Source organism: Oncorhynchus keta, chromosome 19 (assembly GCF_023373465.1).
Source record: "Oncorhynchus keta strain PuntledgeMale-10-30-2019 chromosome 19, Oket_V2, whole genome shotgun sequence".
Taxonomy (NCBI): Eukaryota; Metazoa; Chordata; class Actinopteri; order Salmoniformes; family Salmonidae; genus Oncorhynchus; species Oncorhynchus keta.
In genome coordinates, this window is record NC_068439.1 from 38946074 (window position 1) to 38971286 (window position 25213).

The 25213-nt window shown below is 41.8% G+C and overlaps 2 protein-coding genes across 35 annotated transcripts in view; one reads left to right on the top strand and one right to left on the bottom strand.

Annotated features, from left to right (window-relative positions):
• LOC118398249 (golgin subfamily B member 1-like) overlaps positions 1 to 10433 on the top strand; it is a 51045-nt gene extending 40612 nt beyond the window's left edge. For 12 of the 34 annotated variants that reach the window (XM_052470521.1, XM_052470503.1, XM_052470509.1 and 9 more), the window contains 2 exons: positions 693 to 1599; positions 3687 to 10433. In XM_052470521.1, the coding sequence (XP_052326481.1) occupies positions 693 to 1599; positions 3687 to 9824 (7045 nt within the window). In that variant the 3' untranslated portion in view covers positions 9825 to 10433. Of the gene's footprint in view, positions 1 to 692; positions 1600 to 1736; positions 1894 to 3686 lie in introns of all 34 variants that reach the window. The other 22 variants (XM_052470504.1, XM_052470506.1, XM_052470515.1 and 19 more) reach the window with 8 other exon arrangements.
• A 1748-nt stretch (positions 10434 to 12181) lies between these two features.
• LOC118398251 (acyl-protein thioesterase 2-like) lies at positions 12182 to 25160 on the bottom strand. The gene is made up of 10 exons (XM_035793413.1): positions 25023 to 25160; positions 22828 to 22920; positions 17032 to 17063; positions 16254 to 16319; positions 16017 to 16064; positions 15398 to 15468; positions 15042 to 15115; positions 14758 to 14859; positions 14337 to 14513; positions 12182 to 14203 (listed from the first exon to the last, which is right to left on the bottom strand). Exons 2-10 carry the CDS (start codon positions 22903 to 22905, stop codon positions 14153 to 14155), a joined length of 699 nt encoding a protein of 232 aa, XP_035649306.1. The 5' UTR covers positions 22906 to 22920; positions 25023 to 25160; the 3' UTR covers positions 12182 to 14152.
• Between the last annotated feature and the right edge of the window lie 53 nt (positions 25161 to 25213).

The window sequence follows — 25213 nt, forward strand, 5'->3', positions numbered from 1 at the left end:
GATGAAATTGACAGTGAAAAGGACCAGCTGAATGCAAAATTGCTTGAGTTGGAAAAAATGCGTGAAGAACTAGATAGAGAGAAGAAGGAAGTGAAAGACAGGAAGGATGAAACACTGAAAGAGAAAGATCAGTTGGAAGAGAGGCGATGTAAGATAAGTAAGGAGAAAGAGGAATTGGATATCAGTCTTGAACTGATGAAAAGACAAAGGGAAGACTTGACAAGCTTGAAGGCTGAAGCAGAAGCACAGACTGAGCCTATGGAAATAGACTGGAAGGAAAAGCTCACGAGGGAAAGACAACAACTTGAAGATGTAAAGGAGGAGATACAGAAGGAAAAAGAAGCCTTTGAGAGAAAGAAGGGATTGACCATGAAAGAAAGAGATGAGTTTGATCTGATGAAGTCTGAAACACAGGGACAATTGGAGGAAATAGAACAAAACAAACAAGACATTCGTGTGGAGAAGGAAAAGCTGGATCAGATCAAAGCTGAGTTCGAAAGACGGTCTGAAGACGTAAATCAGGTCATGGACGAGACAAGACGGGAGAGGGGGAAGGTTGAAGAACTGGCTATCCAAACTCAAAAACAAAGAGAAGAAATGGTGGGTTTTATGGAAAAGAACAAACAAAAGCAGCACGAACTGGAACTCATGAATGACAAGATTGAAAGAGAGAAACAAGACATTGAAGAAAGGCGGGATGTGCTAACAAAGGAGAGAGAGGAGCTGGAACAAATGAGGAGTGAGATACAGCAACAGAGAGAGGAGACAGAATCTCACATGGAAGACCAAAGGAAAGAGAAAGAACATTTGGAACAAATGACGACGGACATGAAAAAACAGTTGCTTGAGGTGGATAATGACAAGGAAATGATAGAAAGCTCAATGGGTGAACTGAGAGTGAAAGAGGCAGAAATGGTGAGAGAAAAAGACAACATGGATAACAAGATGGCTAGGCTCAAAGAGGAAGAGGATAGAATGCGGGAAGAAATAGGAAAGAAGATGGACATCTTAAAGCAGGAAAGTTGTGAAGTCAAAAGACTTAGAGATGAAATTGACAGTGAAAAGGACCAGCTGAATGCAAAATTGCTTGAGTTGGAAAAAATGCGTGAAGAACTAGATAGAGAGAAGAAGGAAGTGAAAGACAGGAAGGATGAAACACTGAAAGAGAAAGATCAGTTGGAAGAGAGGCGATGTAAGATAAGTAAGGAGAAAGAGGAATTGGATATCAGTCTTGAACTGATGAAAAGGCAAAGGGAAGACTTGACGAGCTTGAAGGCTGAAGCAGAAGCACAGACCGAGCCTATGGAAATAGACTGGAAGGAAAAGCTCACGAGGGAAAGACAACAACTTGAAGATGTAAAGGAGGAGATACAGAAGGAAAAAGAAGCCTTTGAGAGAAAGAAGGGATTGACCATGAAAGAAAGAGATGAGTTTGATCTGATGAAGTCTGAAACACAGGGACAATTGGAGGAAATAGAACAAAACAAACAAGACATTCGTGTGGAGAAGGAAAAGCTGGATCAGATCAAAGCTGAGTTCGAAAGACGGTCTGAAGACGTAAATCAGGTCATGGACGAGACAAGACTGGAGAGGGGGAAGGTTGAAGAACTGGCTATCCAAACTCAAAAACAAAGAGAAGAAATGGTGGGTTTTATGGAAAAGAACAAACAAAAGCAGAACGAACTGGAACTCATGAAAGACAAGATTGAAAGAGAGAAACAAGACATTGAAGAAAGGCGGGATGTGCTAACAAAGGAGAGAGAGGAGCTGGAACAAATGAGGAGTGAGATACAGCAACAGAGAGAGGAGACAGAATCTCACATGAAAGACCAAAGGAAAGAGAAAGAACATTTGGAACAAATGACGACGGACATGAAAAAACAGTTGCTTGAGGTGGATAATGACAAGGAAATGATAGAAAGCTCAATGGGTGAACTTAGAGTGAAAGAGGCAGAAATGGTGAGAGAAAAAGACAACATGGATAACAAGATGGCTCGGCTCAAAGAGGAAGAGGATGGAATGCGGGAAGAAATAGGAAGGAAGATGGACATCTTAAAGCAGGAAAGTTGTGAAGTCAAAAGACTTAGAGATGAAATTGACGGTGAAAAGGACCAGCTGAATGCAAAATTGCTTGAGTTGGAAAAAATGCGTGAAGAACTAGATAGAGAGAAGAAGGAAGTGAAAGACAGGAAGGATGAAACACTGAAAGAGAAAGATCAGTTGGAAGAGAGGCGATGTAAGATAAGTAAGGAGAAAGAGGAATTGGATATCAGTCTTGAACTGATGAAAAGACAAAGGGAAGACTTGACAAGCTTGAAGGCTGAAGCAGAAGCACAGACTGAGCCTATGGAAATAGACTGGAAGGAAAAGCTCACGAGGGAAAGACAACAACTTGAAGATGTAAAGGAGGAGATACAGAAGGAAAAAGAAGCCTTTGAGAGAAAGAAGGGATTGACCATGAAAGAAAGAGATGAGTTTGATCTGATGAAGTCTGAAACACAGGGACAATTGGAGGAAATAGAACAAAACAAACAAGACATTCGTGTGGAGAAGGAAAAGCTGGATCAGATCAAAGCTGAGTTCGAAAGACGGTCTGAAGACGTAAATCAGGTCATGGACGAGACAAGACGGGAGAGGGGGAAGGTTGAAGAACTGGCTATCCAAACTCAAAAACAAAGAGAAGAAATGGTGGGTTTTATGGAAAAGAACAAACAAAAGCAGCACGAACTGGAACTCATGAATGACAAGATTGAAAGAGAGAAACAAGACATCGAAGAAAGGTGGGATGTGCTAACAAAGGAGAGAGAGGAGCTGCAACAAATGAGGAGTGAGATACAGCAACAGAGAGAGGAGACAGAATCTCACATGGAAGACCAAAGGAAAGAGAAAGAACATTTGGAACAAATGACGACGGACATGAAAAAACAGTTGCTAGAGGTGGACAATGACAAGGAAATGATAGAAAGCTCAATGGGTGAACTGAGAGTGAAAGAGGCAGAAATGGTGAGGGAAAAAGACAACATGGATGACAAGATGGCTAGGCTCAAAGAGGAAGAGGATAGAATGCGGGAAGAAATAGGAAAGAAGATGGACATCTTAAAGCAGGAAAGTTGTGAAATCAAAAGACTTAGAGATGAAATTGACAGTGAAAAGGACCAGCTGAATGCAAAATTGCTTGAATTGGAAAAAATGCGTGAAGAACTCGATAGAGAGAAGAAGGAAGTGAAAGACAGGAAGGATGAAACACTGAAAGAGAAAGATCAGTTGGAAGAGAGGCGATGTAAGATAAGTAAGGAGAAAGAGGAATTGGATATCAGTCTTGAACTGATGAAAAGACAAAGGAAGACTTGACAAGCTTGAAGGCTGAAGCAGAAGCACAGACTGAGCCTATGGAAATAGACTGGAAGGAAAAGCTCACGAGGGAAAGACAACAACTTGAAGATGTAAAGGAGGAGATACAGAAGGAAAAAGAAGCCTTTGAGAGAAAGAAGGGATTGACCATGAAAGAAAGAGATGAGTTTGATCTGATGAAGTCTGAAACACAGGGACAATTGGAGGAAATAGAACAAAACAAACAAGACATTCGTGTGGAGAAGGAAAAGCTGGATCAGATCAAAGCTGAGTTCGAAAGACGGTCTGAAGACGTAAATCAGGTCATGGACGAGACAAGACGGGAGAGGGGGAAGGTTGAAGAACTGGCTATCCAAACTCAAAAACAAAGAGAAGAAATGGTGGGTTTTATGGAAAAGAACAAACAAAAGCAGAACGAACTGGAACTCATGAATGACAAGATTGAAAGAGAGAAACAAGACATCGAAGAAAGGCGGGATGTGCTAACAAAGGAGAGAGAGGAGCTGGAACAAATGAGGAGTGAGATACAGCAACAGAGAGAGGAGACAGAATCCCACATGGAAGACCAAAGGAAAGAGAAAGAACTTTTGGAACAAATGACGACGGACATGAAAAAACAGTTGCTAGAGGTGGATAATGACAAGGAAATGATAGAAAGCTCAATGGGTGAACTGAGAGTGAAAGAGGCAGAAATGGTGAGAGAAAAAGACAACATGGATAACAAGATGGCTAGGCTCAAAGAGGAAGAGGATGGAATGCGGGAAGAAATAGGAAGGAAGATGGACATCTTAAAGCAGGAAAGTTGTGAAATCAAAAGACTTAGAGATGAAATTGACAGTGAAAAGGACCAGCTGAATGCAAAATTGCTTGAGTTGGAAAAAATGCGTGAAGAACTAGATAGAGAGAAGAAGGAAGTGAACAACAGGAAGGATGAAACACTGAAAGAGAAAGATCAGTTGGAAGAGAGGCGAGGTAAGATAATTAAGGAGAAAGAGGAATTGGATATCAGTCTTGAACTGATGAAAAGACAAAGGGAAGACTTGACGAGCTTGAAGGCTGAAGAAGAAGCACAGACCGAGCCTATGGAAATAGACTGGAAGGAAAAGCTCACGAGGGAAAGACAACTACTTGAAGATGTAAAGGAGGAGATACAGAAGGAAAAAGAAGCCTTTGAGAGAAAGAAGGGATTGACCATGAAAGAAAGAGATGAGTTTGATCTGCTGAAGTCTGAAACCCAGGGACAATTGGAGGAAATAGAACAAATCCAGAAAGAAAGGGAGGAAATGAAAAGTGTTATTGAAGATATCAAGAGAGCAAAAGCTAATCAGGAAGTGTTGGAATCTGAGATTGTGACAAAGAAAAGAGAAACAGATAATATCATGGAAATTATCTCAAAAGAAAAAGACAACATGGACAAAATTAAGATTGAAATGGAAAGAGAGAGGGACGAATTTGAGATCACCAAGTGCAAGATGGTGACGGAGATGGATGAGCTGGGACAGAGAAAAGCTGAGATCGAGAATGATAAATATGAAGCAGAAATGTTGATGGCTGAACTGAAAGAGGAAGAGCAAAGAATGAAGGAAGTCATTCGCAAGATGAAAGACAGTCTCGAGCAGATCAAAGCTGAAATACAACCACAGAGTGAAGACATTGGAAGCAAGATGGAGGAGCTGAATGTCCAAAAGGCTGAGATGGAAAGTGCTATGACAGATATCGACAGACAAAAAAAGGACATGCAAAACCAAAGACAGCAATTTGAACAAGACAAACAAAAGATGATCAAGGAAAAGGATGATCTGGAAAGGATCAAGATGGAGATAGAAACACGATCAGCACATCTAGAAAACCTTTTGGAGAAAACAAAGAGGGAGAAAGAAGATGCTGAGATAATGACTATTCAAGTCCAGAAGGAAAGGAAGGAAATTGAAAGTGTTGTCGAGGAGAACAACAAACGGACAGAGAAACTGGAATTCATGAAAACTGAGGTGGATAAAGAGAAACGAGAAACAGAAAACATCAAGGACATGGTAACAAAGGAGAAGATTGAATTGGAACAGATCAGGATGGAGTTAGAGGCACGATCTGAACATCTAGACAACATCATGGATGAGACAACGAGGGAGAAAGAGAATGTTGGTGATATAATAGTCCAAATGCAGAAAGAAAAAGAGGACATTGAAAACTTGATAGTCAACAACAACAGACAGAGAGAGGAACTGGAATTGATGAAAGCTGAACTAGAGGACGAGAGATCAGAGACTGAAAATGTCAAGGATGTGCTATCAAAGCAAAAGAATGATCTTGAACAAATGAAGATTGAGATGAAGAGAGAGAGAGAAGAAATGGATAACACCAAGGACAATATTGCAGTTGATATGAATGAGCTGGAACAGAGAAAAGTTGAGATGGAGGATCGAAAATATGAAGCAGAAAATTGGGTGGCTGAACTAAAAGAGGAAGGGCAACGAGTGAAGGAGGAAATCTGCAAGATGACGGAGAACCTGCAACAGATCCACACAGGAATACAACCACAGAGAGAAGACATTGAAAGCAAGATGGAGGAGCTGAATGTAAAGCAGGCTGAGATGAATAAGGCTACGACAGATATCGACAGACATAGAGAGGAAATGCAAAATCAAAGGGAAGGAATACAACAAGACAAACAAAAGATGCAAGATGAAAAGGATGAACTGGAACAGATCAAGATGGAGTTGCAAACACGATCAGATTTCCTGGAAAACCTCATTGAGGAGACAATGGGGAAGAAGGAGAACATTGAAAGTATGGCTTTCCAGATTCAGAAGGAAAGGGAGGAAGTTGAAAGTATTGTTGAGGATATCAAGACAAGGAAAGCTGATCTGGAATTGATGAAAGCAACGGCTGAAGTAGAGAAGCAAGAAACAGAAAACATCAAGGAAATGGTCTCCAGGGAAAAAGACAAACTAGAACAAATGACGATTGAGATTGAAAGAGAGAAGGAAGAAATTGATATCACCAAGGGCAAAATTGAACTGGATATGGATGAGCTGGAAAGTAGAAAGGCTGAGGTAGAGAATGGAAAACATCAATCTGAAAAACGGATTGCTGAATTGAAGGAGGAACACCAAAGAATGAGGGAGGATATCGGGAAGATGAAAGAAAACCTAGACACTGAAATACAGCTGAAGAGAGATTATATTGAAAGCAAAATGGAAGAGTTGGATGTCAAAAAGAGAGAGCTGGAAAACATGTGGACCGATGTTTACAGAGAAAAGGAGGAACTACAAAACCAGAGAAAGGAAATAGAAGAAGACAAACAAAATATACTAGATGAAAAGGGTGGGCTGGAACACATCAAGGCTGATTTACAGATGAAGAGCAAAAAGGAGAATGTCCAATTCCAGATGGAAAAGGAGGAAATTCAAAGTGTCATGGTAGAACCCGCGATAAGAAGACAAGTACTGGAATTGACAAAAGTGGAGGTAGAGAAGGAAGAAACAGAGAACATCAAGGACATTGCATTAAAGGATCAGAAACATCTGGAACAAATGAAGATTGAGATGGAAAGAGAAAGAGAAGAAATTGATAATACCAAGATCAAGATAGCGATCGATATGGAAAGGCTGGAAGCGACAAAGGTTGTAATAGAGAGACAACTGAAAGAAGAACAACGACAAATGAGGGAGGATATCGCGAAGATGAAGGACAACCAAGAGCAGATCAATGCTGAAATACAATTACAGCGAGAGGACATTGCAGCCCAAATGGCTGAGTTAAATGTCAAAAAAGCAGAGTTGGAAAACATTCAAGCTGATCTAGACAGACAGAAAGTAGAACATGATGACATGAGAAAATACATATTTGTGGGAAAGAATCAACTGGACGAGAGGAATGCTGCCTTGCAAAAACAAAGGGAGGAGATGGATAAAATCATGGAACCAACAGCTGTGATAAAGGCTGAAGTACAAACACAGACAGAGCCCATGGAAGACAGCTTGGAGGAACAGCTCAAAGGGGACATGGAAGAAGTTGAAGGTCATGACATAGACAAAGAGAAAGAGGACCTGGGACAAACCAACAGGCTGGCAATGATAGAGAGGGATGAGTTGGAATCCATGAAGTCTGAAATAGGAAAACAAAGACAGGAAATAGAGGAGAACAATCAAAAGATACAGGATGAGAAGGCTGAGATTGAAAAGATCAAGAATGATTTACAGAAACGGTCAGAGAATCTAGACAACCTCGTGGAAGAGACAAAGAGGGAAAAGGAGAATGTTAAGGACAGGGCTGCTCAAATCCAGAAGGGCCAGGAGGGAATTGAACATGTTATTGAGGATACCAAGACAAAGAGCCCTGAACTGGAAATGTTGAAAGCTGAGATAAAGACAGAGAAACAAGAAACATTCAACCTGAAGGACATGACATCAAAGGAGAAACGTGACTTGGAACAAATTAAGGTGAAAATGGAGAAAGAAATACAAGAACTGGAGAACACCAAGGACACGGCAGAAATTGATATTAGTCAGCTGGAACAAAGAAGGGTTCAGTTAGAAGGAGAAGAAGATGGAATGAAAAATCTGATGGCTTCACTGAAAGAGGAAGAGCAGAGTATGAAAGAGAATATTGGGAAGATGAAAGAAAATTTAGAGCATATTAATGCTGAAATACAAGTACAGAGAGATGACGTTGCAACACAAATGGAAGAGTTAAATGTCAAGAAAGAAGAGCTGGAAAACATTCAAATGGACATCGACAGACAAATAGAACAGATGGGCAAAACACAAAATGCTATGATCGTGGAAAAGAATGAACTGGAAGAGAAGCTTGCTGGCGTGCAAAAACAAACGGAGGAGGGGGAAGCCATCATTGAAATGACAAAGAGGGAGAGGGAGGATGTGGCGAGGATAAAGGCTGAAACAGAGGAACAGAAAGATCAAATGGAAGACAACCTGGTGGAAACTCTGAAACACGACAGAGAGGAACTTGAACGCCTGAAAGAAACAGAAAGAAAGGAGGAAACTAAGGGCATTAAAGAGAAGACAGGGAGGGAGACGGAGGGGTTCGAACGGGTTAACATAGAGTCCCAGAGAGTGCTGCAAGATCTGGAGAACGTTGTGGAGGAAACCATGGAGAACGAGGGTGCAGAGGAAATGGCTATCCAAATACAAAAGCAAATGGAGGACAATGTGAGAATCATTGAGGAGATGGGGCAAGAGAAGGCGTATTTAGAGCTGATGAACGTTAAGATGCAAAGTGAGAGAGAAGAACTAGACTCTAACAAGGCCATGATTGAAAGGGAGAAGGATGACCTGCAACAAATGAAGTCTATGATTACACGGCAGAGATGCGAAATTGAACAAATTACCGCCGTCTTAAGGGACGAGAGGGACACTCTTGAGCAATTTAAGACTGATATGGAAAGACAGCGACAAGAGATGATGAACAATATGGACTTGGTGGAAAGAGAGAGAGATGAACTGGGAAAGACGAGGTCGGAGATGGATGAGTTGGAACACATGGCAGCTGAAACAGAAAGACCGAAGGAGAAGATGGACAAAAGAAAGGGTGCAACAATGATGGAGACGCCTCCGCTGGAGGAAAGAGAAGGCAGCGTTCAGAAACAGAGTGTTGAAGTTCTCTTCATCTCAGATACAACACAGACAGAAAAAATAAAGGATGCACCCGAACAAAGCGCGGTGGAGACACTTCAGACACAGGGCGAAACGATGGACTCGGTCAAGAAGGACAGAGATGATCTCGAACAAATGAGAGCAACAGATGAAAGGCTCCCAAAGAGAGATCATTTGGAGAAAATCCGTCAGGAGGCTCAGGCAGAAAAGGAGGAGATTGAGAAGATTAAGCACAGAGTTCATGAGATGAAAGAACATCTAGAGGGAAGACTAGCAGTGATTCAGAGACACGAGTTGGTACAGAGAACAAGGATACAAAGAGAGAAAGAAGAGCTAAAGACGATGAAGGAAGAGTTGGAGAGAGACAGCCAAGCTCGGCAAACAGAGTGGGACAGAGGCAGGAGGAAACTTCAGGAGAAGGACCAGGAGCTTGAGATGCTAAAAGTGGAGATGTTCAGAGAGATCGAAAGACTGCAGGTTCATATGGAAAAAGAGATGGAGACACTGGAGACAAGTGACAAAGGTGTCCAAACCTCAGACGTGGTATTAACCATAGAAGAAGAGAGAATGTGGTTGATGGAGGACTCAACGACAGAGGAGTACAGTATGCTGGCAGAAATAAGTCAAGAAACAGAGCAAACCACAGTGGATATGACATTCGCCAGTTCATCACTGGAGCTCCAGGGTCAATCAGAGGAGCACACAGTGATAGAGGATGCTCAGATGAGCGTAGTAAGAGCAGAGGCTTCTCCATTCAGCAGGTTGCTACGGTGGCTTTGGCGCTACTGCTGTGGCTGCTGCCGCTGTTGTGACTGCTGCGGAAGGGAGTGTGAAGAGGAAGAGGAGGAGAACATAGTATAGTCCCAACTATATCAGTGGGGCTTAAAATAAATACATTTGCTATGTAAAGGCTGTGTGGGAAAAAAATCTGGTTCAGTAATATGAATTGTGAAAAAAAACCATCAGTTATCATTCATTCAGTTACATCACGTATGATCTCTATTCTACGATGCCCAAGTGATAAGAAATCATGTCGAGATGATGATATGCAACAACCTGATTTATATGCCGTGTTGTAAAGGGTTGTGCAGTATTGCAGTGCTATGTATTTACAATGATGGTGAACTAAGTTTGCACTGAATATTAGATCTAGAGAGAGCAACATGTACCTTTATTTATTTGTTATATTTATCATGAAATATGTATTTATTATATCTCTTTACAGCTTTTGTTAAAGGTGCACTGGATACTGAATGGACTCTTATCAAGATTTGTCAAAACAAATTATTTCTATTACTTTTAGTTTTCTTATTTTTATACACACAGAATTTGCAGTAAAACAAAGCGCTATTCTATCATTTTCTCAGGGACAGCTGTTGTTCTTTAAGCCAGTATTTTGTAAGTGTAAAAGCCTTGTAAATGAATTTATAAGCGTGTCATTCTAATGTATTAAATTTGGTTATTTCTGCATCTCTTTCTCTATACATCCACAATTACAACAAACATGTGCAATTATGTTCTCAGATGGGATGAATTCACAGTGCAGTAATGGATACTAGCAGTGACTGAAGAAGTACAAAATACACTTGATTATTTTGATATGAGCAATGGTTCCTGGTTCGTGAACTTCAGTGGGGTCTGGGATTCACTCAGTCAAGCATTTACATTGCAAGGTTGGGTCAATAATTAGCAATGACAGTATCCCAGACACAGAGGGTTAGGTTGGCCTCAGCAGACCTAAACCATTGTTGTCGGAGGCAGCTGAAAGGGGACACTAATAAAGTAGTCATTACCCAGGAAATTGCTTATAACCTGTTCCTTGTCGTGAATTGCAAGGAAAGTTACTCAAAGTTGGCACAGGAACTTGGCAGTTCACACTTGCCCCACAACAGTGGTCTATGAGAGCTGAGTTTGAATTTTTGCGAAAGCTTCATGTCAAAAGAATCAATGCACTATGGGCCGGTTTCCTGGACCTAAAAGGATACTCTATGGAGACTATCCATACTTTAGTTTTTTTTAGTTCAGGAACGGGTTTAACTAAATGATTTTCTCAAGAATAATTTTGACCCAAAGACTGATGGTGGAGATGCAGGAATAAAAAGCAATTCTCAGTCACAATTTGACAGACACTATTAAAAGTGCGAGAATACGCCAATACAAAAAGTACGTTTCTGACATTGGATGGAACATTCATATTCCTGTGGAAAAGCACAGCTGCAATGCCTGGGAAATCGACCAATCACTCATGTACCTGGATACTATTTACCATTGTTGTCAAAGTACTGTTTGCCTGTAACCCAATAAAGACACAATTAATAAATGTGTTCTGTTTCTTTCGTCAATCCCTCATACTGGTCCCTCACATCATCATAGCTTATCAGTGAATTTATGCTTCGCATTATCGAATGTATTAAGCTCCCCCATGTCTGGTAAAAGGACTAACAATTGCATCGGTGGCAAGAATGCATCTGTGGTAGGCTGTCTCCTAGCCTACATATTATATTTTGAGAGATTTGCAGGCAGTGGTTAACTGTATGTGCCTGGTTAACTACAATGCAGTGCTGCAAACAGATGCCATTTCCTGAGTTTCTGAACTCACCTCACTCCTCTGGGGTACAGGTCGACCTTTGTTGACACAACTCAAAGGCAAAAAGAAAAAGGACATTCGAGAAGGCGAAGGAGAAACGATTATATAGCTAGACGTCTCAAGAAACATTACGTTTACCTTTCTGATGCCGTTACAGTAGTAGATCAATTCATGCATGTCATTAGGCTACACTTAAGTGACAGACTCCTTTCAAACAGACTCGATCATTTCTATCCCTGAAACATTGATGTTATATGGCTTGTCCTGTTCATTTAGCGTGGTAACTACCACTTAACTACCCAAAAACATACATTTCTTAGTCTGCAACATAGAAATAGAGGACTCAACTTTATATCGGTGCCATTATAGCGTATGTGATAGCATGGCCAGCGGCCATTGAGGCTACAACCCATAGGAAGTCCCAACCAATTGGCTACTTTAAAAAGGGCAGAAGCATGGTGGAAGCCCTCAATGGCCCTTTGGGCCACTAGAGGCCTCTATCATTCTCTATGGTCTGAGACATACACATGCACGCTTTGGATGTCCCCAATTTCTTGAACAATGTGATGCACAGTTCACAGACCAGAATAATACTACCATAACCATTCCACAAAAACACTCAACTCAAATGCACTGTTGTTATTTGCATCATTTATTCCACACATACAGGTGTCTTGGGAAAAATAAAATAACCTGAGGGACAAACAGTCGCTCAACATGTTTTAGCCAGTCAAATTAACAGACACAAAGATGAGATGACAAAGTGACCAAACACATTGAGACAAAAAAAATGACAGATCAAAATGAGTCACAACCATAACAATTCAAACAAAGACAAAGTACAACTCAGGAGAACATATGAGACACTTTATCCAACCTTCTCCCACATGGATTTAGGTGATAGGATGGGACTAGAAGGCAAAAAAGGGATGGAAGACAAATAAAAGAGAAAGGAACAGAGAAAATACAAAATGTAGCCCACTTGTACAAGTGAAAAGCAACAACAAGATGTGTTGGGTCAAGGAAGGTGACATGGGGAAAGATGTCATAAGAGACAAATTAGGGAATAAGAGACATTCATTAAATAGCAGAACAATCATTACAGATTTTTTTATTCTCCAATGTCTACCCTTTTAAATGAGGTTTCAGTACCACAGAATAGGTCATCATAAAGAAGAGAAAACACTGACAAAAGGAAAAGACAGAACATCTTATTTTAGCACACTAACTCTGTTAAAAGTCATACACCCAAGAGCCACAAGTTGTTCAAGATGAATGCTTTTTAAAAATCACCCTTCAATTAAAAAGGAAAAGCTTCTTTATATCAAAGCCTTCCCAGTGTATAACCATTTTCAGAGTTAACTCTGACCTTTTCACACTTTACTAGTGGGTGCCAGTAAGTTGTCAAATGAGTGAATGGTTCTGTTCCGACAGTAAAAATGACCTGTCAGCGTGAGAGCCGAGACTGATTTGTTCTGGACACATGCAATGGAACTTGGCTCACTGGTCAAATGCTAGATGCTGAGAGGGAACAGCTAGGAAGAGCTGCAGTCAAATGAGTCCAGTTGTGTCTACTACACTTTACGTCCTGGTCTGGTTCCATCTGGTGTGAGACATGACCAATCTAGGTTTAGCTTTCATTTCTAGGATTTTTTAAAGCCCTAAGCCATTTAAGGTGCATGTAATTCAACATTTTCATCTTTGTCAGTCAATACATTTTTATGAAATCCTGCCACTTCATTTTTGTTATCATTCCCATTCATGTCAAACAAAATAAATCATAAAATGTACACTTTATCCACATCATCAATAGCCCTAAATTGCGGTAAAGAACAGAAGATGGTGGCAAAAGTAATGATCCATAGGTTTCCTTTATTTATTTATTTTAATAATAATGTCAGATATTTGAATCAGCACAAGTAGGGGCACCCAGGAGTAACAGGGGCATCCCATGGGTAGCTGGGGTGTGACCACAACCCCACCAGTGGCCGTGAACCCGTTGGGAACAGCATGCAGAGCAGCGTGGCACCAGAGTCACTCCAGACGGCACCAGTCACTCCGGACGGCACCAGAGTCACTCCGGACGGCACCAGACCTCGGGGCCTGAGGACCAGAACCACAGGCTGCTGAACCTGAGCCAGGATCTCTGACACTGGGTGGCATCTAGCAACAGGGACACCTGCACACTAACTGCTTCACTGACTCACACAGCATAGGAGGGAAACAGGAGTGGAGGTTGTGAAAGGAGGAGAGAGATTGAGAGAAAGAAAGAGGGGACAATGGCGGGTTGGATAAGAGAGAAAAGAATCCCAGGGGAATGTACTGTGCGAGTGTGTGATTCTCGCTCAAAAAGGTAAGACTTGTGTGTGTGCACTTCAGTGTGTTAACAAATGTGCGTTTATAAATGGTGTCCAGTATAATGTGCGTTGGTTGGATTTTTATGGAATGTATTGTGTGTATATGATGATGATATGTGAAAGTAAGTGTTACTGTGTATGTATGGGGAGGGAGGGGGCAGTGCTCATGGCTGTTTCCAGTGGGAGAATGGCAGGTCAGAGGTGAGAAGTCAGTGTTTAAGGGTCACAGTGGGGTTGAGGTGAGGTCAGATTCGGGGCAACTGCTTCTCAATGAATTCCTTCACTGCTGCCATCTCCTGCAAAATCAAAATAAAGAGGCTTATAAGAAACCAAACACCATGAATACTTCCACACCGATACTCATAGAAAAATATTAACACATATAGAACATTGATACTCATGCATGTTACAACCAAAATCCCATTTTACCTGAGGACAGGAGCTGTGCATGAGTCCCGGGTAGGTCCGGAAGGTGAATTTCTGAGGGTTGACTATGACCTTGAGCTTCTCGGCTGTCAAGGCCCCAAACTGCACTGGGATCATGGGGTCCATCTCCCCATGACACTGCAGTATGGGCATGTCTCTGTTCCCACTGGCGCTCGCCGCCTAATGGGAACAACAGACCATTACATCCAAATAATACAAGCAAAAAGTGAAGACCAAGACCAGGTTCTAACACCAAATCACATATTCAGTTCATTCATACCTACACAGCAAAATCATTAAGACAAACGGAGAGTACATTTTCCAGTTTGGAATCCAGCCCAGGAATAAAAGAAACAGCTCTGTGGAATGTTCAGGGGCCCCGAGACAAACAAACCGTACAAACAAGTAAGCTGTGTAGCTGTACCTGTGGGAAACTCTTGTGAAGCGGTAACCAGCAACTGAGAGCGACCACGCCCGCCAATTGCTGCTGACAGGTGAGAGCGGTATACAAGGACAGAGCCCCACCCTGGGAGAAATGGAACAATAGAGGGAAAGAGAGGTAGAATGGGTTGAGAGCTATAGAGATGTTCACATGGTTTACACAGTTTAAACAGCAATGTTGACAAAAATAAATCACAGAGAATCAGGAACTCGAAAAAGAGGACTTCATTTGCACAACACCTCCATAACGATTCAAATGAAGCTTACCTGAGAGAACCCTCCAAGCAGCACACGATTGGCTGGTATCCCATTCTTTGCCTCATGGTCGATTATGGCCTTGACTGTGGAATAGAGTGAAAACGGAAATTTAACATCTACAGTACATAGTGGGGATGACAATGTCTAATAATGATGCATATTGTGCTTTAGCTAACATGGTTATGTGAATAGGGCTTGGTATGATACCTATATGCATCTACAATGCTATTATATATATATATATATATATATATATATAATAAATATCTATAGATATTAATATATATACACATACACACACACACACACATACATATATATATATACATATATATATATAACTGGTGTCACACTGAATGACTTACTGTTCTCTGCTGCCCTCTTGATGCCAGCCTCGTCCTCTGGAGAATCTGGGCTGAGACCCATCAGGTCAAACCTACAGATCCATGGTCAGTCGATTTAATACGCATCTCATACAGTGACCTCCAAAAGTATTGGCACAGTGAAATGTTTTGTTGTTTTAGCTCTGTACTCAAGCACTTTGGATTTGAAATGATTCAATGTCGATGAGGTGAAAGTGCAGACTGTCAGCTTTAAAATGTGTTTTTTTTTTCATCCATATCGAATGAACCGCTTAGAAATTACAGCAATTTTTGTATATTTTAGGGGACCAAAAGCTCAAATTCCCTGAGATTAAAGCTGACAGTCTGCACTTTAACCTCAATCATTGCATTATTTCAAATCTAAAATGCTGGAGTACAGAGCCAAAACAACAAAAAAACATGTCACTGTCCCAATACTTTTGGAGCTCACTGTATATGTTATGTGCCCCTGGTAGTGTGTGTGTGTGAATCTGTCTTTGAAGGAAATCCTTGTTCAACAAATCTCTTACCAAAAGGAAATATTTTTCCACTGAAGTGTAAGTTAGAGTCAAGCCATTGGCCAATGACATATTTTTCAGATCAGGGCAAACATATGACTCACCATGAGGGCATGGTCATCTTCATATTGAGAGTGACGGGGATTCTGGGCCTGCGGACAAACAAGTGAGTCAATTTAAGTACACATGGGTGGAGGAATAGAAAGTGGTTGTATGGAAAGATAAGAGATGAGACACTACCAAATATAAGACTCAACTCTCTTATTACATCCTACTCTGGAAATTGAGACAGAGGCACTTAAGCAGAGAAATAAACTTGACAGATAATCATACAGACTTACGCGTGGGGGCAGATATACTTTACATGTGGCAGTTGGATAGCCGTCATGGCATCTGCCCAGCCATGCCTGACAACAGGAAGAAAAAGAGCAAATCAGAGAGAGAAAGTTGTACTCTTTACAGATTAGACTATAAGACAGAACGATTTATACAGAGTATAAAGGCGCCCGCATACTAGGTTCGGTTTCCTCATAGCAGAACTTGGCTAGGCAAAGTGAATGTCTGTGCCTCTTCATACTCCCTTAAAAGACTTCCGCTTTTTTTTTTTAAATAAGCAATTTTTACCGTTTGTCCCTTTTGAGACGCCGTAGCAACAACATAGTCAGTATACACCATGACCGTATATATGAAGGTGCACACTTGCTCAAAATAGTCTGAATTAATCTAACTGTAACAAATGATCTTGATTTTCACGTTTTTGCAGAGGATGTCTTAGTCGCGCAATTTTACATCCAACTAAGATGTTTGGTGCAGTATTTCTCAAGCGAAAACATTTGCATGAAAACTAGTCGTCTGTCATTGAATGACAAGCAACACTTTAATTGAAGAATCCCGTCCATAGTACCTAATCCTACTAGGAGTAGTACGGTTGATCAATCACTGACAAAGGGGCGCAGACTTCGGCTACCGAACTTCGACTTGCCTCAAAAAAAAAAAAAAACGTGTGCATGAACAGCCGGAAAAAAACCTGCCGAACACCAAAACGTCTCAAAATGTTGTTATAATATATGCAAAATGTTGACTGGGAAGCATGCAACAGGCTTCAGACAGAAAACTCACCCCGAGTCACCCAAACCATGAAGGAAGATCACCTGTGGTAGATTTGGAGAGATTGTAAAATGGTCAATGGTGCATTACGAACCACAAAGAACACCAATGGCTACTGCACTGTATTGCATATGAACACCATGTACAAGTGAATCAGGCCCAACAACAACAAAGAGCAAATTCCTACTCAGTTGATATTACTGCTTGCCAACGCTAAATTATATTATTTAATCAGAGGCAGCATAAGAGAAAGAAAATGAATTTGGCGAGCCAGATAGAACGTAAGAACGTAAAAAAAATATATATATAAAAACATTTAAATTAATTTTAATTCTGTAAAAATCAAATATGAGCATTCACAAGTGAATTCAATAGAGTTGGTTTTGACCTTACAAGTGCTTACAGACCCAAATAACTGGTGTAATCAGTTTGTTATGCCTTCAAGCTGCAATATTTTAACATAGCACAGTTCTGATAGGGCTGTGCAACCATACCAAATAATTTCCCACAGGGCACAGACGGCAGTTCAACGTTTTTTATGTTATTTACATTTGGTTGAATTGTTAACTAACGTCAAATCAAATGTTATTTGTCACATACACATGGTTAGCAGATGTTAATGCGAGTGTAGCGAAATGCTTGTGCTTCTAGTTGCGACCATGCAGTATTATCAAACAAGTCATCTAACCTAACAATTTCACAACAACTACCTTATATACACACAAGTGTAAAGGAATGAATAAGAATATGTACATAAAAATATATGAATGAGCGAAGGCCGAACGGCATAGGCAAGATGCAGTAGATGGTATAGAGTACAGTAAATACATATGAGATGAGTAGTGTATGTAAACATTATATAAAGTGGCATTGTTTAAAGTGGCTAGTGATACATTTATGTAATAAATGTTTCATTATTAAAGTGGCTAGAGATTTGAGTCAGTATGTTGGCAGCAGCCACTTAATGTTAGTGATGGCTGTTTAACAGTCTGATGGCTTTGAGATAGAAGCTGTTTTTCAGTCTCTCGGTCCCCGTTTTGATGCATCTGTACTAGAAGTCGACCGATTAATCGGAATGGCCGAATAATTAGGGCCGATTTCAAGTTTTCATAACAATCGGAAATCAGTATTTTTGGTAGACTATTTGCAGATTTTTTAAATATACCTTTATTTAACTAGGCAAGTCAGTTAAGAACACATTCTTATTTTCAATGACGGCCTAGGAACGGTGGGTTAACTGCCTCGTTCAGGGGCAGAACGACACATTTTCACCTTGTCAGCTCGGGGGATCCAATCTGGCAACCTTACAGTTAACTAGTCCAACGCAATAACGACCTGCCTCGCTCTCGTTGCACTCCACAAGGAGACTGCCTGTTACGCGAACGCAGTAAACCAAGGTAAGTTGCTAGCTAGCATTAAAAAACAATCATAATCACTAGTTAACTACACATGGTTGATGATATTACTAGATATTATCTGGCGTGTCCTGCGTTGCATATAATCTGACTGAGCATACAAGCATACAAGTATCTGACAGAGGTGGTAGGCAGAAGCAGGCGCGTAAACATTCATTCAAACAGCACTTTCGTGCGTTTTGCCAGAAGCTCTTCATTGTGCGTCAAGCATTGCGCTGTTTATGACTTCAAGCCTATCAACTCCCGAGGTGAGGCTGGTGTAACCGAAGTGAAATGGCTAGCTAGTTAGAGCACGCTAATAGCGTTTCAAACATCACTCGCTCTGAGCCTTCTAGTAGTTGCCCTGCATGGGTAACACTGCTTCGATGGAGGCTGTTGTCGTGTTGCTGGTTCGAGCCCAGGGAGGAGCGAGGAGAGGGACAGAAGCTATACTGTTACACTGGCAATTACTAAAGTGCCTATAAGAACATCTAATAGTCAAAGGTTAATGAAATACAAAATGGTATAGAGGGAAATAGTCCTATAATAATTACAACCTAAAACTTCTTACCTGGGAATATTGAAGACTCATGTTAAAAAGGACCACGAGCTTTCATATGTTCTCATGTTCTGTGCAAGGAGCTGAAACATTAGCTTTCTTACATAGCACATATTGCACTTTGCATTATTTAAACCAAATTGAACATGTTTCATTATTTACTGGAGACTAAATTGATTTTATTGATGTATTATATTAAGTTAAAATAAGTGTTCATTCAGTATTGTTGTAATTGTCATTATTACAAATAAAAAATGTAATTATATAAAAACATTTTTTTTAAATAAAAATTTAAATAATAAAAATATATTTTTTAAATCATAAAAATAAAAAAAACCTTTTAAAAAACGACCGATTAATCGGTATCGGCTTTTTTGGTCCTCCAATAAATCGGTATCGGCGTTGAAAAATCATAATCGGTCGACCTCTAATCTGTACTGACCTCGCCTTCTGGATGATAGCGAGGCCTTCCTGTGACATCAGGTGTAGGTGTAGGTGTCCTGGAGGGTTGGTTGTTTGCCCCCGGTGATGCATTGTGCAAACTTCACTACCCTCTGGAGAGCCTTACTGTTGTGGGTGTAGCAGTTGCCGTACAAGGTGGTGATACAGCCTGACAGGATGCTCTCGATTGTGCATCTGTAGAAGTTTGTGAGTGCTTTTGGTGACAAGCCAAATTTCTTCAGCCTCCTGAGGTTGAAGAGGCCGCCCTTCACCACGCTGTCTGTGTGGGTAGACCATTTCAGTTTGTCCGTGATGTGTATGCCGAGGAATTTAAAACTTTACACCTTCTCCACTACTGTCCCATCGAAGTGGATAGGGGGCTGGTCCCTCTGCTGTTTCCTGAAATCCACGATCATCTCCTTTGTTTTAATGACATTGAGTGTGAGGTTATTTTCCTGAAACCACACTCCGATGGCCCTCATCTCCACCCTGTAGGCCATATCGTCGTTGTTGGTAATCAAGCCTACCACTGTGGTGTTGTCTGCAAACTTGATGATTGAGTTGGAGGCGTGCATGGCCACACAGTCATGGGTGAACAGGTAGTACAGGAGAGGGCTGAGAACGCACCCTTGTGGGGCCCCAGTGTTGAGGATCAGCGGGGTGGAGATGTTATCTACCCTCACCACCTGGGGGCGGCCCGTCAGGAAGTCCAGGACCCAGTTGCACAGGACAGTGTCAAGACCTAGGGTCTTGAGCTTAATGACGAGTTTGGAGGGTACTATGGTGTTAAATGCTGAGCTGTAGTCGATGAACAGCATTCTTACATAGGTATTCCTCTTGTCCAGATGGGTTAGGGCAGTGTGCAGTGTGATTGCGTCATCTGTGGACCTATTGGGGCGGTAAGCAATTTGGAATGGGTCTAGGGTGTCAGGTAGGGTGGAGGTGATATGGTCCTTGATTAGTCTCTCAAAGCACTTCATGATGACGGAAGTGAGTGCTACGGGGCGATAGTCATTTAGCTTAGTTACCTTTGCTTTCTTGGGAACAGGAACAATGGTGGCCCTCTTGAAGCATGTGGGAACAGCAGACTGGAATAAGGATTGATTGAATATGTCTGTAAACACACCAGCCAGCTGGTCTGCGCATGCTCTGAGGATGCGGCTAGGGATGCCGTCTGGGCCAGCAGCCTTGCGAGGGTTAACACGTTTAAATGTTTTACTCACGTTGGCTGCAGTGAAGGAGAGCCCGCAGGTTTTGGGCAGTGTCAGTGGCACTGTGTTGTCCTCACAGCGAGCAGAGAAGTTTAGTTTGTCTGGGAGCAACACATCGTGGTCCGCAACGGGGCTGGTTTTCCTTTTGCAGTCCGTGATTGACTGTAGACCCTGCTACATACCTCTCGTGTCTGAGCCGTTGAATTGCGACTCTACTTCGTCTCTATACCGACGCTTAGCTTGTTTGATTGCCTTGCGGAGGAAATAGCTACACTGTTTGTATTCGGTCACCTTGCGCTTTCAGTTTTGCGCGAATGCTGCCATCAATCCACGGTTTCTGGTTGGGGAATGTTTTAATAGATGCTGTGGGTACAACATCACCGATGCACTTGCTAATAAACTCGCTCACCGAATCAGCGTATTCATCAATGTTATTGTCCGACGCTATACGGAACATATCCCAGTGCACGTGATCGAAGCAATCTTGAAGCGTGGAATCCGATTGGTTGGACCAGCGTTGAACAGACCTGAGCACGGACACTTCCTGTTTTAGTTTCGGTCTATAAGCTGGGAGCAACAAAATGGAGTTGTGGTCAGATTTTCCGAAACGAGGGCGGGAGAGGGCTTTATATGCGCCGCGGAAGTTAGAATAACAATGATCCAGGGTTTTGCCAGCCCGGGTCGCGCATTCGATATGCTGATAAAATTTGGGGAGCCTTGTTTTCAGATTAGCCTTGTTAAAATCCCCAGCTACAATTGTAAGGAATTCTAGGTCAGGTGAACAAAAGGACTTGAGTTCCTGTATGTTGTTATGATCACACCACGTCTCGTTAATCATAAGGCATACACCCCCGTCCTTCTTCTTACCAGAGAGATGATTGTTTCTGTCGGCGCGATGCGTGAAGAAGCCAGGTGGCTGTACCGACTCTGATAACGTATCCCGAGTGATCCATGTTTCCATGAAACAGAGAATGTTACCATCTCTGATGTCTCTCTGGAAGGCAACACTTGCTCGGATTTCATCTATCTTGTTGTCAAGAGACTGGACATTGGAGAGTATGTGCCCGTCTACGGAGCCTGACCAGAAGACCGCTCTGTCTGCCCCTTCTGCGGCACCATTGTTTTGGGTCGCCGGCTGGGATCCGATCCATTTTCCTGGGGTGGTGGACCAAACAGAGGATCCGCTTCGGAAAAGTCTTATTCCTGGTCGTAATGTTGGTGAGTTGACATTGCTCTTATATCCAATAGTTCCTCCTGGGTGTTTGTAATAAAAACCTAATATTTCCTGGGGTAACAATGTAAGAAATAACACTAAACAAAATACTGCATAGTTTCCTAGAAACGCGAAGCGAGGCGGCCATCTGCCGGCGCCAGAAGTACACTGTGAAATCAACAACAAAAAATAACCATGTCATTGGATTTGGGTTAAAAGTTGGGTGAAAAAAGGACTAAATTCCCTTACGTTGAGGACTTTTTGCAAATCCAATCAATTTTCCACATTAATTCAACGTCACCACATTGATTATTTTTTTTGAAATCACATGGAATAAAACGTTGATTTAAGTACTTTTTGCCCAATAGGTTCACAGTAGGGCCGGGACGATACCAGCATCACGATACTTGTTGCTGTAAACTAGGGCCGGGACGATACCAGCATCACGATACTTGTTGCTGTAAACTAGGGCCGGGACGATACCAGCATCACGATACTTGTTGCTGTAAACTAGGGCTGGGACGATACTAGTATTGCTGTATTTTTTCCATGGCAAACATTTTAAACCAAAGTATTTGGTCCTTTAAATACCTGCTGTAGGTAAAAAGTGTTATTTGAATTGGAAAACAAATAAATACTTGTCAGTATCTTGGCAAGTAAACAAAATACGAAGCAGATGTAACTTCTTTAGGAAAAAGTCCTCATTTTAGAGAAACATCATTGTCATCATTTATTTAATTTCCAATTCAAAGAACCCAATATTTTACCTACAGCAGGTTTTTAAAGAACTAAAGACTTGTTTAAAATTTTTGCCATGGAAAAAAAATACTGCAATACTAGTATCGTCCCAACCCTAGTTTACAGTGCCTCTGAACTACAAATTAGGTTTAGCAAGGCAACTCTTCCACTTCCTTTGATACTTTGCAACAAGTGGGCAAATTTGCTGATGGGTGCCATAAGTTACAGTATGGTGTTGGTGTGGTCTCTCACCGCAGCGGTCTCCTTCTCTGTCCCAGACACCGTCACAGCCTCGGCAAGCAGCGGCAGAGACATGTTGTTGCCACACATACACTGTAAGGGGTGCTAGAGAGAGGACAGGGGGGGAAAGGGCATATCAATGACGTTGGCTGGTTAGCAACGCAGCTATTCAGCATAGGGACAGACATGATGACAAAAGAACTGAACATCCCACAGATTATGGCTGCTTTGAACCAAAGAGGCAGGCTGAATACTGAGAAGAATCTCTTCAGTCAGCAAGTTTTGAAACTCAACTAAATGTACTCCTCCTAACTGTATTTATGTAATTAACCAAGATGCCAATAGGCTAGGACTGATGCCACTGCCTATCCACTGATAAGGGATATCGGCTAGCTAGAGCATATTGTTTTCAAAGTAAACTTTTAATACCCTCAAAGTCAGGTTGAGTGACATATGACAACAAAAAGATGAGGCGAGCAAGAGAGAAAGAAACAATGGGAGGAGAAAATACACAGAAAAGTATGGAGGATTAATCTTCAGGGAGATCATACACAGAGTTAGTTACAATTCCACCCACCTAATGACCGGCAGTTAGTGAAAGCAAAGGGAGAGACAGAAAAGAGCCAAATCAGGGGAATGATAATGACAGGCTCAATAGGGAGAAAGAACAGGGCCGTGCATCACACATCACAATAACTTTCTGAACTGCAGTGACATGCATGCTCATTGTGCCTTAGCCTCATTTCCTTGCGACCGTGTCAGCTATTGCACGCTTTAATAGACCAAACTATACGATTCCCCCAGGCAGGTAGGCCTACAGCACTTGGTCCATTGCTATCCAGGATCCTCGGGACATCCATACCAAATTGAAGTTGACATTTAAAATGGTTAAGGTTAGGTATAAGTTATGGTTACGGTAGGGTACCAAGGACCCCAGATTGCATTAACCAGAGATGTGCTCTCTGATAGGCCTGTTCTGAAGCAATTGGATAGTAGCATCTAGCATCAATGACACAGAGGTTTTGTTCCAGCATGCCAATGTTGACCTTTGACTTTATACCACCACTTAATGTTAGGCAGACTATAATTGTGTTTTTCAGAGATAACAGAAAGACCACAAATAGCTAATCGGGTGGAAACACACTGATTTCAGTCACCCCTCTCTCCCTCTGCGCAAGGCTTCTGCTTGTGATACAAACAATGCCGTCCATGCACGGCTACACCATCACGAGTTCCCATCGGACTTGCATTAAACTGTCTAGGACAAACTAAACGTTGACTGGTTCAGTGGTTGGCGTAAGAAAATGTCCCGCCGTGGCTCTTTATTCAATTGCATTTACAGCAGCTAATGGCTCGATTTCCTCAGTAGTAAAGAGCAATAATTACTGGGATAAAGGCCCTGTAAGGTAAACCCGGTGCATAAATTCTATCCACCTGGCAAGCATCAAGTCATATGCGGCAGTCAGTATAGCAGGCTTTCACCAGCAACACCTGGGTGTATTCATTCCGACGATAATGTTGCAAAACGGTTCCTGAATTTTTCCAATAGAAAATGTAGCTGTAGTGGCAAAACGGAACTGTTTGGACTAATGATTTACACCCCCTAATGTTAAAATCCAGCTTGGTTATGCAGGCTAGCTAGTTGGTGTGGCTACTTGCAACATAAGTCAGTTATCTTTTTACATGACTTTATTTCGATAATTTGAAGTAGACATGTGTGGCTATACATAGACAACCTGCGATTCAGGTTACGGATATTTTGTTGATTCGCTAGCTAAAGGAAAGGAAGGGGGTGGGGATGAAGAAACAATGGGGCTGAGAAGCAGCTTAGCTCACTAACCCAGTCGTTGAGCGACCCGGTGGGAGAATTCGGGAGAGGATTAGTGCAAAGCCACTAGCTAGATTGTTTCAAACACGGAAAAGCTAGTTAGTTACAGCCCGCTTAGCGGGCTATAAATCCTCACAATGACTAGTTTAGAAAGTTAACCACACAGCAGCAATCTGTATCGTCTCAGTACACTGCCTTCCGCTGCCATTCGAGCTTGGTTCGATTGACATGTGGCCTAAATTCTACCAGGTATTTGAATACATCGTTTTCCCATGACCTTGAACCCCAGTGGTAACCGAAGGCCCATGTGGGTTCGGTACGGACGGGGTAAATGATTATCGTAAAACCGCGGCCCGCTAATACAAATTCATACACTCACCAATTGCTGTCCAAGAATATCAACAGAACTTCCGCTACTGGTGTCGAGGGGCGGGGATTCTTCAACGTGATGTCATGATGACGTCCAAACACTTTCTCGAGCTCGCGCTTACCGTACACCCCTCCATCAATTGATAGGCAATATATTCTAGTCCAATTTACACTAAACAAATAAATTAAACCAAATGCAAA

What these genes read in the sequence shown, in the direction of transcription:
- LOC118398251 (XM_035793413.1), bottom strand. Translation starts at nt 22,905, where the DNA reads ATGTGTGGCAACAACATGTCTCTGCCGCTGCTTGCCGAGGCTGTGACG. An exon ending in CATGGTTTGGGTGACTCGGG is followed by an intron (nt 16,320 to 17,031) that starts GTGAGTTTTCTG and finishes TCCTGTTGTCAG; the next exon opens with GCATGGCTGGGCAGATGCCA. An exon ending in TTCACAAGAGTTTCCCACAG is followed by an intron (nt 14,514 to 14,757) that starts GTACAGCTACAC and finishes TGTTCCCATTAG; the next exon opens with GCGGCGAGCGCCAGTGGGAA.